Consider the following 15,369-nt stretch of genomic DNA (forward strand, 5'->3'; position numbering starts at 1 on the left):
AGAAGCAGACTCCGCACAGAGCAGGGGACCTGATATGGAGCTCAGTCCCAGGACCCTGGGATCATGATCCCAGCCGAAGGGAGATGCTTAACCGACTGAGCCACCCAGGCGCCCTTTATCAGCTCCCTTGTCCTGGTTCACCAGAGAGACCACGACTAGAGAGAGGATAGAGGATTCAAACCTCTAGGTTCCCCACTTACATTTCCTTGTCTCTGAGGGACTGATCCCAGGAACATGAACCATGGCTACAGACAGCTTTGGGAAGAAAAAGTCTAGGTAAAAAGCTGATTGCCCATTGTCTGCAACAGCCCCTGCGGGGCAGTTGTTTTAAACTCAGTGAGCAAATGAGTGGTGGTGCCTGCAAGAGAAAAACCGTCCCCCTGGAGACCGGAGGGGAGGAAATGGTGAGAAAGGGGCAGGATAACACTTAGTGAGACACAGATGAAGTGAGGGGTGGGGAAAAAAAGAGAGAGTGAAAATTCATTCAGAAAGGCCACTTTATTGATGGAGAAGAAACTGAAAGGAGCTCTCCACAGCCCTCCCTCACTCACTTCAGTGGCTTCACTGGGCATCTGAGACTGGCGTGGACAGGCCTGTCGCCACACAGGCTGGGCCACTGGGCCAGCTCTGTGCTGCCTGCCCATGTCAGGCGGCCACATACAAACACATCACAGCTCATGAAGACTTGCAAATGCACCTCAGAATTCCCCAAATGGTTCCAGACATTTTTTTTATATTGTACAAAATATGGTACGTAGGAAAGGTCAGCTGTGCTGTTGACACCTGCGGGACGTCCTTTTAGGATTACCGTCCCTAAAACATTATTTTTTATTGCAGTGAAACCTCTAGAAGGTAGAGCTGTACAAAAAAAAAAACCCAAAAAACAAAAAATCTAAACAATTTTAAGAAGAGCAGCAACTTAACACTGCTTTAGTTCATTTAAATTTTCTTTCTCAAAAATACATTCCTAAATATACAAACTATACAATCTTGTCATTTTAATGCTGGTTTTTGTTTTTTTTTTGTTTTTGTTTTTGTTTTTTTTAATAATAATAGAACCCAAACTAAAAAAAAAAAAAAAAAAAAAGTCTGTTCGTCTTCCAACCGACGAGAGCGCTAGAGGGATTGTGACTCAGTACCTTCATATAACACCACATAAATAACTTTAGCCACAGTCTACGTTCACAGCGTGGTCAGTGGAACAAAGGAAATACTTTTCTGGCGATTAGACATCGTCTGCAGAGAGCGTCGGGATATTCATCCGAGGCTGGGTGAAAAATGCCATCTTCTCCCTGCAAAAGAGGCCAGCCCTTCAGAGCAGGGTTTTCAACCTCATTTTATGGATATTTTTATTTATTTAATTTTATTTTATTTCTAAGATTTTATTTATTTATTTGACAGAGATCACAAGTAGGCAGAGAAGCAGGCAGAGAGAGGGAGGAGGAGGCAGGCTCCCTGCTGAGCAGAGAGCCTGATGCGGGGCTCCATTTCAGGACCTTGAGACCATGACCTGAGCTGAAGGTAGAGGCTTAACCCACTGAGCCACCCAGGCGCCCCATCACTTTATGGATATCACAGGCAGGCTCTCTCTTAGTTGCGGGGGCTGTCCTGGGCATTGCAGGAAGTTTAGCAGCATCCCTGGCCACCAGCCACTTTGTGCCAGTAGCAGCCACAACCCCCCACCCCGCCCTGCCTTTCTTCCAGATGTGACAAGCAAGAAAAGGTCCCCAGACACTGCTAAATGTCCCCAGGGTGCCCAGTCACCCGTGGCTGAGAACCACTAGTTTAGGGACATTAGCGGGACCAGCCCTCTTCAGTTCAAATCACGGGCCTGAGTTTGAAAGGGCCCTCGGGCCACTTGCAGTGTTCATTTGTTTGTTTTAGATTCCCAATTGGTTAAATATTAAGAGGTGTCCAAATACATTTAAACAAATGACAGGATATTTTAAATGTTTCTATTCCAGAAAGGCACGTTTCCTTTTTTTTTTTTTTTTGGAGCACATATGTAACCACGAGTGCCTTATCTAGGAGGATATCATGAGTCTAAATGCAAGGGCCGCTGTGAAGGGCAGGCCCCGGCCAAATGGCATTTGGGGCCCTCTTGAGATGTGCCTAGATCCAGATGGGCAGAGGCAGAGTCAAGGAGGCCCGGTCAAAGCACCTGTCACCCCCAGACTTATTTATCATTCAGCCAATCCTCCGTAATTACCAGTAATGGAAACGATCAGAGGAAAGGCCGGAGCAGGTGGCTCACAGGTTCAACAAGAGGGTCTAACCAGTTAGCTCTCGCTGTGTGGGGACTGATAAAGACAGCTGAGGGAGAGCACCACGGCGCTCCCAGATCACCAGGGACGGCGTGGCAGAGGGCGCACATCTGCTACACGGAGCCCTAGTGCTCTGCTGGTGGAGGGAGCACGAGCCGGGGCCAGGCAGACGGAGGCTGGGGAGGCTGCGTGTGAAAGGGCAAGGTGGGCAGGCCGGGGGCCCACCTGCTTACCTGAAAGACTGCACTTCCGGGGGCTCCTTACAGCTCTGGCCTCGAAGCCTGTGCACATCCTTGGCGGCTGCCCGCATCATCTTGTCTGTCTGGAGCTCACCCTTGTGCTCTCCTCGGTCCATCTGCAGGGCAAAGCAAGCTGGGCTGTAAGGTGGTACGGAGTCCTCAGGGCCTCTAGAAGGGTCAGCCAATGCCAACTTCCTAGCATGAATGAGGAGTCTACTGTAGTCAAAAAGAGGGTCACAGAATGGGCTCGCTCACTCCCTCCTATTCCACGGCAGGATCTTCTGTTCAGAATGGTGAGGAGACACGATCCCACTGTCCGTCAGGGTGGACAGGTTTTTAGGGCCAGGGAACTGAATATCTGTGTGGTAAGGAGATGAGGGCTGCCTAGTGAGGTGTGTGCTACCTTTCTAATCCTCAGGGCCACCTAAAAAGGTACATTTATAATTACTTCTATATTATAGATGAGGAAATGGAGGCTCAGGCAGGTTAAGAAATTTCTTTAATTTCAAACCACTAAGAAGTGGCAGAAATCCAATTTCAATCATATAGCTGCACTCAAGGGCTCTAGGGACACTGCACCCCTTCCTTCTAATGCAAACCCCTGAAAGCACTTTTGAGAATAAACTACAAAGAGCCCTAAAATACCCATGTACCATATACTTGAAAACACTGCAATGAAGATGGAATTTTGGTCAATGAAGCCATGATATATTTTTTTTAAGGTTTATTTATTTGAGAGATAGGAGAGAGAGAGAGAGAGAGAGAGAATCCCCAAGCAGGCTCCCCACTGAGCCTGGAACCCGATGCGGGGCTCAATCCCAGGACCCCGAGATCACAACCTGAGCTGAAATCAGCTGCTCCAGTGAAGCCATCATTTAAATGGTTCTTTAATAGGAGGTCACTCTCCTCTCTCTCTCTCAGTCAAATAAATAAATAAAATCTTAAAAAAAAAATAGGAGGTCACTCTCAGACAGTCATGGATATACTATTCTTTTGCTATTTGAGAGGTCAGGTTTCCTCCCTTCCTCCCTCCCTGCTTCCCTTCCTCTTTCTTTTCTTTTCTTTTCCTTTTTCTTTCTTTCTCTCTGACTTTACCTATTACAAGTACATGGGATATAAGTAATAAATTAGAAACAAATAAACATTTCTGGAACTCCTGAATTACCAGAGTCCATTTGAAGGCCCCAGGCCGGTCCAGACCTCAGGGGCCCACCACCACTTTCCGACACTAAGGCATTCTCCCCTGCACCAAGAGCTGGGGCTTCAGCTAGTGGCTCTCCCCACAACCCAGGCAGGTGCCCTCTGTAAGGTACTTTGTTTGGCTGCAGAGAAAACTAGCAAGGGTCATTCCTGCCGTGGGGGACAGTCCAGGAGTGGCAGAGATCTTATACGGGAGTTGAAGGTGGCCTCTGTGTATTGACCCTGTGTTGTTGCTTTTTCAGGACAGCTGTCAGCTCACAAGCCCTCTGGTGCCAAACTCAAATTTTTAAGGCTCTAAATATCCAATTGCTCTAAATATAGCTCAAAAAAAACTGATTTTTTTTTTTTTTTTTTTTTTTGCCATTTAGAAACTGCCAGCTTTGCAGACCCCCATGAAGTTGTACCCATCATCTGCTAGCCATAGATAAGATAAACCCCAGGGCCATCAAGGACTCCAGCTGCCCTCTGGAGCTCTCTGACCCAGACAGTCCGGTGCTGCTGAGGGACGGGTTCTAGACGCTAGGCGCTCCCCATCCCCTGCCCTCCTCTCCTCTAGGTGGCGGCCCAGAGCGGTCGCCTCTGGGAGTTCTCGTGCGGGGAGGGACCTCCTCCAGGTGCAAACGTGTATCTTTGGAGATAGTACTCTGTGCGACCGCAGGAGCAGACGCTGGGGCAGGTCAGTGTTCTGTATCTACGCTATCCAGGTGTGTGCCCCATCGCAGATTAGGTCCCCGGGAAGTGTGACTAACAGGCCTTGCACACATAGACATGGAAATGCAGCAAGGGGGGGCCTGCAGCCAGGTCGAGAGTTAAAAAAGGGATGCCTGGATCCCTCTGCTGATGGGAATGAGGGGCCCTGGGAACACTCTTCGGTGGGTCCCGGGTCTGGAGGCCCTGTTGGAAGCTGTGGCCTCCCTCCCCTGAAGCCCTGGCCGCCCCCAGGGCAGACTGGCCGCCCTCCTTGCCTCTGGCGAGACTCTCACCCGCTTCTCCAGCATCCTCAGCAGCAGGCGGAAGCGCTCATCCTCACGCAACCACTGCGGCAGCTCCTTCTCCCCGTGGCTCTTGGCTTGTTCGAGCTGCTCCTTGAGCTCCTTCAGCACTGAGATCTCCTGAGTCAGCTGACTGTGCCACGTCCTGGTGGCCTGCAGGTCCAGCTCGAGGTCCAGCGACGTGCGGATCAGGCGCTCGGTGCGCAGGGATTTGACGGATGAAGGCTGCGGCGGGAGCGAGAGCTTTGACTGGTTATTAGAGGGCTGGATCCCATGAGCCCCAACAACCTGCCCCCTTAAACCTCAAATACCTCCCCTTTGTTCATCCCAAGGCTTCTATTCCCTCAGAAATGGGGTTCGCCCTCCCCCAGAGCCTGCCTTGATTTCTCCCACGTCCACCGCTTATGTTTAGTGAGCATTTTTATGTCCCAGGCATGGGTTGGTGGCAAAGCTGAGGCTGCAGCCCAGGCAGTTGGCCCCAGACGGCACCCACTCACTCTCCACACTGCCCGGTTTCCCTGCTCTCGGGGCCCTCAACGTTCACACTCAGTAAATGGGCTCTTGTCATGATCGTGCTCTGAAGTTGCTTCTCAGTACAGATCTGTCCTCCCTTGGGCGGAGACGTCATGTCTTCCTGACTGTATGTTCCCCTAATGGACATCTGTTGTTTCTGCTTGTCCAGCACCTGCTCCCCTGGTCTGACAGTAACCACCACAGTGATCATCTTCCCTTGGGGATCCACTTCTCCTCCATGCTCAACCCACATGGTGGTTCTCAGGGGACTCCAGGGACAGGAATGTGACCTGAACCTGGACAGTCAGAACCTCAGTGACCACTTCAGGGGTGAGTTTGTTGTCTAAACCCAGCCAATAACCTGCAATTCTGGCACCTTTGCTGAGCTCCTTGGAAAAAAAGAGTCTTTACACAGAGGTCGAGAAGCCAGCAAGATATAAACCTGGAACTGATCATGGCCATCTTTCCCACCATCTGGGGTGACCCTTTTTAAGAATTAAGCTATCTCCAGGGAGCAGTGCCATGAGATGGGGACTGAGGCTTGACGACAGTCTCATCAAAGGCTCAGTTCATGCCTGAAGGTGGTCCAGCATCCTGGGTTTCCCATTAAATGAGCCAGTAAATTGCCTCTTGCATTTTCAAGCTATATTTGAGTTGTTCAGTTATCTGTACGTAAACGATTCTGGGTAATGCAACCACTTATTCTCCTTCTCGATCAAAAACCAATAATGATTACAGAATAACTAAATGATTGAGGGAGGCAGAATTCTAAGTTGGCCTGGAGTTTCCCCACTTCCAACATTCATGCCTGTAGAATGCCCTCCTCTTCAGTGTTGGGGGGCAGGTGGTCTGTGAATATCATGGGATAGCACACCTGTAATTAAGTAACTCATTAGTTGACTCTGAGTTAATCAAAGGAGAGATGTTCCTGGGTGGGCCTGACCCAATCCAGGGAGCCCCAAATGGTGAACTGGGCCCTTCTTGGAAACAGGTCTCCTGCTGGCCTTGAAGACACAATCTGTACTGTGGAAAAGACCACATGGCAAGGGCCTGAGAATGACCTCTGGGTCCAGCGAGCAACCCCTGGCCTGAAGCTAGCAAGAAAACACAAGGCAAGGGAGTCTGCCAACGTCCTGAGGGAGCCTGGGAATGAATCTTTCCCTACTCACACTTACACAGGACGATGCAGTCAGTCAGCACCGAGATGTGAGGCCGCTGAGACCCTGAGCAGAGGCTCCAGCTAACCTGGGCCTGAACTCCTGACCTGTGGAAACTATGAGATACTGAATTTGTAGTATTTTAAGGTGCTAAGTTTGCTGTGACTTGTTATGCAGCAACAGAGAACAAACACAAGGGCTGATAGATGGATTTGGGAAATGGTACAGAAAACACTACTGTGAGTGCTACCCTCAGTTAAGGCAGCCAGCACACTTGTGGGACCATGAAGCAACTCAGCGCAGAAGTTCTGTAATGCCCTTCTGTGAAGAACCCTGTCTAGTCTGTGCTCGTAAGTGAGCACGGTCAGGAAATCCAGCTGAGGGATCTCTGCGACTCAAGTTCTTAGAGGAACAAATGAAGAGGATTTGTTCTGACTGATGTCCACTCCCGGAAACTTGCCCGGACAGGCCGAAGCAGAGTCTAAGCTCAGGCATGGAGTGGAAGAAGGACTTAGCGCCCAAGCACCCAGGCCCAGCCTCCGGACTCCCCTGTGTCTCAGATCAGTCAGGGCCTGAAGGAAATGCAGGCTCAGATCCATCTGTCAAGGGCTCCCTCTATCAAGTCTTCCCCTTGGCTAAGAGGAAGAAGAGGGGAAGAAGGGTGAACTGTGAGGGCCTGTCTTGACAGGGAGTTGTAGGCAATGGAGGGGGAGCAACCAGGTGCTTCCAGAGGCATTTCTCCTGGAGCGGATCATGAAACACCTGTTCTAGAATCTTTCAAGGAACTTACTATAATGCAGTTTCCAGGACCCCACCCCTGCTGCCTGAATGAGACTGTCCGGGAGTGTGGCCTGGGCAATGCACATTGTCAGTAACCTCCCCAGAAGACTCCCCGTGCTCTAGAGACTGCGGCACCAGCTACAGCAGATGAGGGTGGAAGAGGGGGACCCAGGCTGGCAGCGGGCCAGCCCCTACCATTGGAGGCCAGGTCCATATTCCTGGGCAGCCAGCCATGTGCACCCTCTTCTGGGTGGCTTCCTTTCTCCTGCGCTCTCTAGTTCCAGAGACTGGGGGGCACGGTGGTGATAGACAAAGGACCTACTCCTGGTTGGCAGGAGTCTGCTGTTGGCAGCCAGTCTGCGGGAGGTCTGTGGGAGGAGCCCTCCCCTGCCTGGGGCTGCTGGCACTCTCTCCCTGCGCCTTCTTTTTGTTTTGCTCTCTACTTTCTGACATTCCAACTCCCGTTTCTTCGAGTTCTGCAAACTCCCCAGAACTGCCGGGAAGTCTGTCTATGCTGACAGCCCAGAGAGGGAAGGGCCCGTGTGCATCTCTGCAGCTCTGACTTGCAACCAAGCGTGCATACCAGGAGTCAGTCCTTTGCCTAACACGTCTCAGCCTGATCTCCGAGCCAAGACTCCATCAGGCAAGGGGAGATTTCTCTACAAAGGCAGCTTGTGGCCTCTTCCCAGTGCTTTTCCAGCTGGACTGAGAAACCCGTTTGCACCTCCCCGCTTCTGGCTTGGAGGTGTCCAGCTTCTCTGCCAGCAGGGTGGGCTGTCAGAACCTTTGCTCAGTCAGCTGCATGACGCGCTGGGCAGAGCTGTGCGAGAGGCAGCTTCCCCCAGACTGGGACACCCTGAGTTGGTTAGTTCTTTATGACTTTGATTTCTACTCTGGAAGACAAGGATAAGTACGCACACTTCGGACCTAACCTATTCAGCATCACAACAATGTGACATTTACACTCTGACACCTCCCCAGTGCCTACACACACCCTGGGTTCATAAACACTGTCATGCTTGTGAAGGCAACCTTCTTCACACGGGGGCTGAGAAGAAGCGGTCAGACACAGGGGCATGCGCTTGGGGAGATGACCAGCAGCTCCGACGGGACTGTCTTACCCGCTTCATCCGGACACTGCGCCGCTCCAGGGAGTTTCGAACAAAGGGTGGCTTCTTGGACAGCGTGGAGCTGTCGCTGTCACTTCGGTTCAGCTGCAGGAGATAAGTCCTGGGAAGTTAATTAGAACTCGAGTACATCTCGAAGGCACACTGTGGCCAGAAGGGTGGTGGGGTTGCCATGCAGCTGGCAGCACTGGGAGGCTGTCACCACATAGACTGACTCCAGGATCTCATGGCCCCTGGACCTAGCACAGCAAGGCTGTTTGCATGGACTCTTCCCTGTCACCCACAGAGCCACTGGCAAGACACACATGGCTGATATGTCTAAGTCAAGATGGGCGGGCACAGGCTCTGTGAGCTCTCCCCTGCTCATGTACTCTCCCCAGAGGGCCAACACTTGCCCTCCGTGGCCGGAGATCATGCTTTTGTACCAAGAGTGCCCCTGACCGAGGAGGACAGGAGAGGGAGGCTGCAGTGACTGCACGTCCCAGGATACACAGCCCAGGGGTTTCTTTCTTGAATCACATTTGCAGGGCAGGGCGGTGCGATGGCCACGGCCTGAGGCAACAGAGCCCTCCGGAGAAGTTCTTTGTGCCGTTACTTTTGTGGTTACTGATAATTATTAGTAATAATGTTATTTATCTGTATTATTAATAACTATATATAATTTATATATTTATGAATAATTAATTTATAAATAATTAATATTAATTATAGTAATATTAATAGACATTATGAATCTGCTATGTTAATGGGCACAGGAACCCCAGGGATGTAACTGACAAAAGCTCCTGCAGGAGGCAGAATCTGGATCAGAATCAGGAAGAGAATAATAGAAACAATCGTAAGGATTGTGCCATGTGCTTTATGGACAGTTACATCTAATCCTCACACAGTCCTAATGGAGAACACTGAGGCCCAGGGAGACTTTAGAATTTTTTTTTTTACAAACCACAAGGCTGGTGAGCATCAGAACAAGAGTTCCAAGTCTGGTCAGTCTGACTCTTGAGGCCAGGTCCTCTCCTAGCCCCCAGGATGCACGGAGGGCTCAGAGTTGAAACTACATACGGATGGAGGTGTGGACCATCTTGACCGGGATGGGTGTGTACAATGGCTCGATACTCATACCAGGAGGCGGCTTTATCCCACACTGCTCCCATCCCAAGGCGACCCTCACAGACTGTGCCATACCAACTAGCCATACCCATAAAAACCATTGATCCTGAGGTTGTAGCTGTTCACGGGTCAATGGTGATGTTAGAGAAGACTGACGAAAGCCACATTAGATCCTAAACTTATCTCTTCCTCGTGTAAAGATGTTTTGCTGCATTCACTCTCAGCCATGGTAGAGAATATTGTTGCTCTGTAATATTTCCATGTAATAACTAGGGAAACCAGGAATGAAGAGGTGAAATATTTGACAGTCAGAGTCAGCTAGTTCAGGAAGGCGAGTCTTGGAAGAACTGTGTTCATCAGGTCAAGGTGAGCCGAGCATGTGACAGTACCACTGAGAACACTGTAAGTGTCAAATACACAGGGGCTGTGGAGAGCTGGAGGGAGTGTCATTAAATACACCGTCCCTACGCTCATGGACTTCAAGTTCAGCGGGGCGCCTGATCCAGGGAAACTAACCAAATGACACCGGCCATACTGAAGATCAAAGAAGGGAGAAGCCAGCAGAGGACACCTGGTATGCAAAAGTGTGACACCAGGCCAGCAGAATAGACAAGGCTTAAATGGTCTGGGGAACAGCAAAGGAAGTCCTTCAGGCCGTGGCTCTGAGTGATAGGAAGACTGTGGGCTCTGCAGGCCGACTCCTGGCTTTGCATCTAATAAACTGCGTGACCCAGAGCAAAGTGTTCTGACTTTCTGAGTCTCGATTTCTGCATCTGTGAAATGGGGTAAACACAATTTGCCTTGCAGGCTTGTTTCTGAGATCAGAGGACACAGAAAACATGTGCTTTTTTTGTGGGAAAGCTTGCTGCTTAGCATCCCAGACCCCATCCCGTGTGTGGGGAAAGCCCCAGCTTAGGACTCAAGGTGGGAGACAAAGCTCACCCTGCATTAAGGAGGCTGGCAGCGCCGGAGTGTGCCTTTCCCGGCCTCACTTGCAGCTACAGCAGGCACAGGACACGGCTTTGCCCATTGGACACAACTGCCCCAGGCTCTGAATCACAACTTGGTTAGCTGGACCCAGTGTTCTGTGACTGGGCCTCTCAGACCGGATTAGCCCACCTGCTTCTGTTGCATGAGCACGTCATATCTGTACCTCAGGGAGGTAAGGAGGGGTGACAGCAGCAGGCAGAGCAGCTCTGGCCTCCGTAGGGCAGGAGCCTCTGGGGGAGGGATCAGTGTCAAATCCGGCAGCAGCAGTGGGACAAGCTGGGCCAAGTTCAGCAGCAGCACTGGTTGTATCCTCACCTGACTGGCTCTGTGGGATATTTTGGCTGGGGTCTGGCCTGCCCCCTTCCCACCTGATTTCTGCGGCTGGTTCTGCAGTCTTCCCACCCTTCCAGTGAATATGTGCTCCTCGGTTTCTCTTCCAAAAGACTGTTTCCTGCAATAGCGTTCACAGTCTGTTTCTGTTGCTCCCACGAAGAACCTGACTGGAACTGGAGTGCCCTAAGTCCCAGACTGGGAAACATGGAGCTGGCCGTGTCCCGGCGGGGAGGCTGGGGCCCAGACCCCAATATTTCCTGTTGAGAATTTGGTAATACTCATTTTGTGAGTTCAAAATGGAGGGTTACGTTGTTACCAGATTATATGCCAACAGAGTTTTAGGGGAAATGATAGGAAGAAATTCAGGCTATTGTACCACTGGCTTCTTCCTGCAGCCTTCAGTAAGACTTTACAAGAAACAGATAACCTTGGGCGGAAGTGGGATAGTCAGAAAGCGAAAGAGGAAAAATAAAGGCATCCCTGCTTTCTGGAAGTTCACGGGACGTCACTTTGCTTTTACAAAAGACCCATGTTAGGACCTGTTTTTGCTAGCCAAAAGAAACGTGAAGAGGATTTTCACTTTTATGAAAAAGACAAGAGACAGAACAAGGCTCAGTGTTGGATTTGCAGCAAGCCCGTAGGGAGGCAGCAGCACCCTGAGTATGATGCGGCACCCCCACTCTCCTTCCCCAGAACTACACTGAGCGTCTCAGCAGCCAGCTCCCACAGCTCTCTACTGTGCCTGTGAGCATCTGTGCATTATCTTGATTTATGCTGTGCCATCTTTTAGTGAGATGTGTCCTAAGGTGTCAGAAAAGCCTCAGAGAGGTTACTTTTTAGGTCTGGGGATGTTAAAAAATTTTCCATAAAAATTATGGTAACTGCTTCTCTACCTTTTGTCACCTTGGCTCTGCTGTGAGAAAGGCACCTTCTGCCTGTTGCATGGAACACACGCTGTCTAGAGATTTCTTAATTTGCAGCCTTGCAGGGTTGGAAACTGGTCCAGATAATGAAACACGGGAAGGGGCCCCCGTGGTGCTAGGTGTGTTACAGATGCTTAATAAACAGCCTCAGAACTCCTGGTTATTTGAAGATGCCAATCCTGGGAAAGGGCCACTTAACGTGAATCCATCTAAACAGGGTACCAGGGATGCCTGGATGGCTCAGTCAGTTAAGTGTCTGATCCTGGGATCTGGGAATCAAGTACTACACTGGGCTCCTTGCTCAGCAGGGAGCCTGCTTCTTGCTCTGCCTGCCCTGCCTGGTGCTCCCCCTGCTTGTGTGCTCTCTTTGACAAATAAATAAAAAAAATCTTAAACAAACAAAACAAAACAGGGGACCAGAATCTTATAGTAAATATTGGGGGGGGAAAAACTTCATGTCTTTAGTTGGAAAGGGGAAATACTTTAACAAAGTTATATCTTCTACTTTCCATTTGACAAAATTACAACTGCATTCTCTAATTCTGATGAAAAAGAATGAATCAAACACTAATTTCTTTCAGTGTGATTTTTCTGACAAGTCGTGTTCTTTACTTTATGTTCTTTACTTTATGTTTGAATTCCACCGCACAGTCATAAAGCCAGTAATTTTACCCAAACCAGAGGATTTCATCCATTCATCCTAAGGGCTTTTCTAAATCCTTCAAATTATTCACATTTGCAACATGAGTTGGATTTTTCTCTTCTTCAGCTGTGAGTGGCTTAACTGCTGGATTCTCCACATGTGATTCACAAATCCCCTGACGTCAACATTCCCTTCAGGGACTTCAGGAAACTCTGTACCTTTCCTGAGATACACAGCCAATGTGCACATGTTTACAAGCTCAAACAATTAGCTAGAGGCTGGACACAGAAGGGAGGGATTTACATTATTTCTGGGAGGGATTAAGGGAATGTTTTTGTAGGAATAACTGGTATACCTTGTAAACTGGTGACACGACCATAATATAAAAAAATTAGCTTCTCAACTCAATCTTAGAATTTTGGCCGTGGATACTGAATGTCAGATATTGAAAAGTCCCCTCAATATTCCCTCTTCCTCCCAAATTACAGTGGACGGCTAAGTGTCAGGTTGATGACATAGGCTAGGTTGCATGGGCTTCTCCTTCTCTGACGACTGACTAGAACATACTGGAACTTACTGGGAAGGTTCTGTCTTTGCTTGTAGTTAATGTTCGCTGGTTCTCCATGGTAGAGGGTAAGGAAAGATATTGACCCAGGACTCAGGGGAAGTGTGCCTGTGTTATATCTGTGCCATCCCTGATGAAGGCTGGGACCCCCTCAGACGTGGGAAGGGGCTCAAACCTTCCATTTATAGTAGAATGAGAGAAGGAGGCAGGCCTGGGAAGGGGTAGCCTAATGAGATGGATACACAGGGAAAGGCACGAGGGAGCATGAGCCTACTGCAGGACTTCTTAACTCCAGTGCAGCCTGTAAGAGAAGGCTGGCAACCAAAACAGGTAAAGAGGGCCAGGGGGCCAGAGTGAATTTGCCAGCCTATCCCCTCCAACCACCTAAGGGCAGATGCCCCCACTGCTTAGCTCCAGCCCCCTGCTGCTGTGAGAGAATGTGCAGCCCACAGGGGCAGGCATTTTCTTTTTCTTTCAAGAGAAACTCCAATTTTATGTGAAATCTCTTCATTTTTATTTTATTTTTAATCGCCTTCCCTGACTTTTCAATGTTAGCGACAGGTTCAATGAAATCCAACCAACCAACCTGCGGCTACGTAGTATGGACGTGTTGCCTTTTTGCAACCTCAGACTGCATGCTAGGATCACCCTGGAAGTGGGGAAGGAATGCTCGCTTGGGGACAGGGAGGGGTCAGTCTGATCTCAGCAAGTGGTCGTGTAGAAGGGAAGGGCAGGCTGTGAAGGAGGAGGGGAGAGCTGGTGGGAATGATAAAGGAAACGTTGGCCTTGCACGGGTTACCAAGCTTTTCCCACACTTGCTCTACTTCAATCCCTGGAACAATCCTTTGAAGTCGCTGTATTAACTCTGCATACAGTAAGGTGTTAACTCACCCGAGGACAACTGACAAAGTAAGAGGCATCAGGATCTGCACCCAGAACCGTGTGAGGCCCCAGCCTCTCACAACACCTTGGGAAGCAGGTGTTCTGGGAGAAGAGCAGTACCATGCATTTGCTTACCCGGCACACATACTGGCTTTGGGGTCCCGGGGAGAAGGTCTTAGAGCGGATGATGGTGCTCCCCCGAAGAAAGGGCCCTGGGGATGGTGTGCCCACCCGGCGGTCCTTGGGCCGCACCACTGTGGAAGAGGGGGCCGGGGTTTCTGTGTTGGTCTCTTTGTCCACCTGAAGAAGAAGTCAGAGCTTTAAGGCTACTCGTATCCAGTGTCTTGGTCACCCAGCTGAGACTCTTGGGGGCAGACTCCCCAGCTGCTCCCCACTCCCATCATCTGGCCCTTGACCCTCAGATACAGCTGGGGGCTTTGTGCCAGGACAGCGCCCAAGGCCCCAAGTGCTGGGCGGGCCCCATTCCTCCATGTGGGTTGGAGCATATTCAGTCCCCAAACAAGCTCACATGAGCAGTATGTGGACAGATGTCCTCGACTTCATGCCCTCAACATGTCTATGCCAACCACATTTTGACAAAGCCACACCCAAGGCCTCCAGTGCTGCCGCCAAGAACCGCAGATGCTTCCCTGGAATTACGGAGGCAACCCACAAATCTTAGTCTTTCAACCCGGGGAGCAGGTTTTCTACTGTCCTTTTACAGGGGGCACCAGCAACAGACAAGCAAACAAGAACACCTGAATGCAGGGCCCTGTTGGCCTACAGCGCCTTTGCATAATTTTGAGAAAGGCACCCCTTCTGACTGCAGAGGCTGTAAAAAGACTGTACTCCGGGCGTGGAGCAGCTGGAAGGCTGCCCGAGGTTCTTCTCCAGCCCCTCTCGGCCAGGCAACTTTGTGCAGTGCGCAATCTGCAGCTCCACCCAGGTGCCCTACTTGCCCACAACAGGGTGCTCTACTTCCTGCCGGAGCAGAAGACAGAGCTCTCTATGGAGATTGACTCTGGTTATTGTGAGTAACCCTAGCACAGCAGGGAAGGAGGTGGTGAGGGGAACCCGACCGGACTCCTTCTTCCTACTGTAGATCCAAACAAAGAAACACATTCCTTTGAAACTTAAGAATGTGTCAGTGAGGTTGGTATTATTGTATCCATTTTAGAGATGAGGAAATGAAGGCTGGAAGGGACGAAGTCACCTGCCTAAGCCTGCAGAGCGAGAGAGTAGCAGAGCCAGCACCTGAATCCAGACCCATCTGGCCACAAAGCTTGAGGTCAGCCTGGAGATACGGGAGCAGCAGAGAGCAGGAGAGAGGAGGGGAGAACCAGCCTCTCCTCCTTTATGGTCACTGAGATACCCTGCAGTACAGGCAGGGGCGCTGCTATACAACCTTCTGCAGGTCACCCCATTCCGAGGGTCTGTCCCCCAAGGCTAGAGGTGCCTTTTGGAATGCCTGGACTCAGGCACCGAGGGCTGTTTCCCCAAGACAGCCCTTCCAGTCTCTCTGGTCCTGCCTACCTTTAACGCTGGGCACTCGTCCCTATCAGGTGAGGCTTTCTCAGCGAAAACATCCTCTCCCTCTTCTTCCTCCTCCTCCTCGGCCGCCGCTTCGTTCTCGCTGGTCTCCTCGTACCTC

At 50.4% G+C, this 15,369-nt stretch overlaps 1 protein-coding gene across 2 annotated transcripts in view; it reads right to left on the minus strand.

The window, feature by feature from the left end:
* Positions 1 to 771: 771 nt before the first annotated feature.
* The window catches only part of WWC1 (WW and C2 domain containing 1), a 151,454-nt gene continuing 136,856 nt past the window's right edge, over positions 772 to 15,369 (minus strand). Inside the window, exons 18-23 of one of the 2 annotated variants that reach the window (XM_080804766.1) lie at positions 15,252 to 15,369; positions 13,854 to 14,018; positions 8,267 to 8,359; positions 4,687 to 4,920; positions 2,498 to 2,619; positions 772 to 1,292 (exon numbers count right to left, since the gene is read on the minus strand). In XM_080804766.1, the coding sequence (XP_080660892.1) occupies positions 1,226 to 1,292; positions 2,498 to 2,619; positions 4,687 to 4,920; positions 8,267 to 8,359; positions 13,854 to 14,018; positions 15,252 to 15,369 (799 nt within the window). In that variant the 3' untranslated portion in view covers positions 772 to 1,225. Of the gene's footprint in view, positions 1,293 to 2,497; positions 2,620 to 4,686; positions 4,939 to 8,266; positions 8,360 to 13,853; positions 14,019 to 15,251 lie in introns of both variants that reach the window. The other variant, XM_080804765.1, reaches the window with a different exon arrangement.

The sequence above is a fragment of the Martes martes genome (genome assembly GCF_963455335.1).
Source record: "Martes martes genome assembly, chromosome: 5".
Lineage (NCBI taxonomy): Eukaryota > Metazoa > Chordata > Mammalia > Carnivora > Mustelidae > Martes > Martes martes.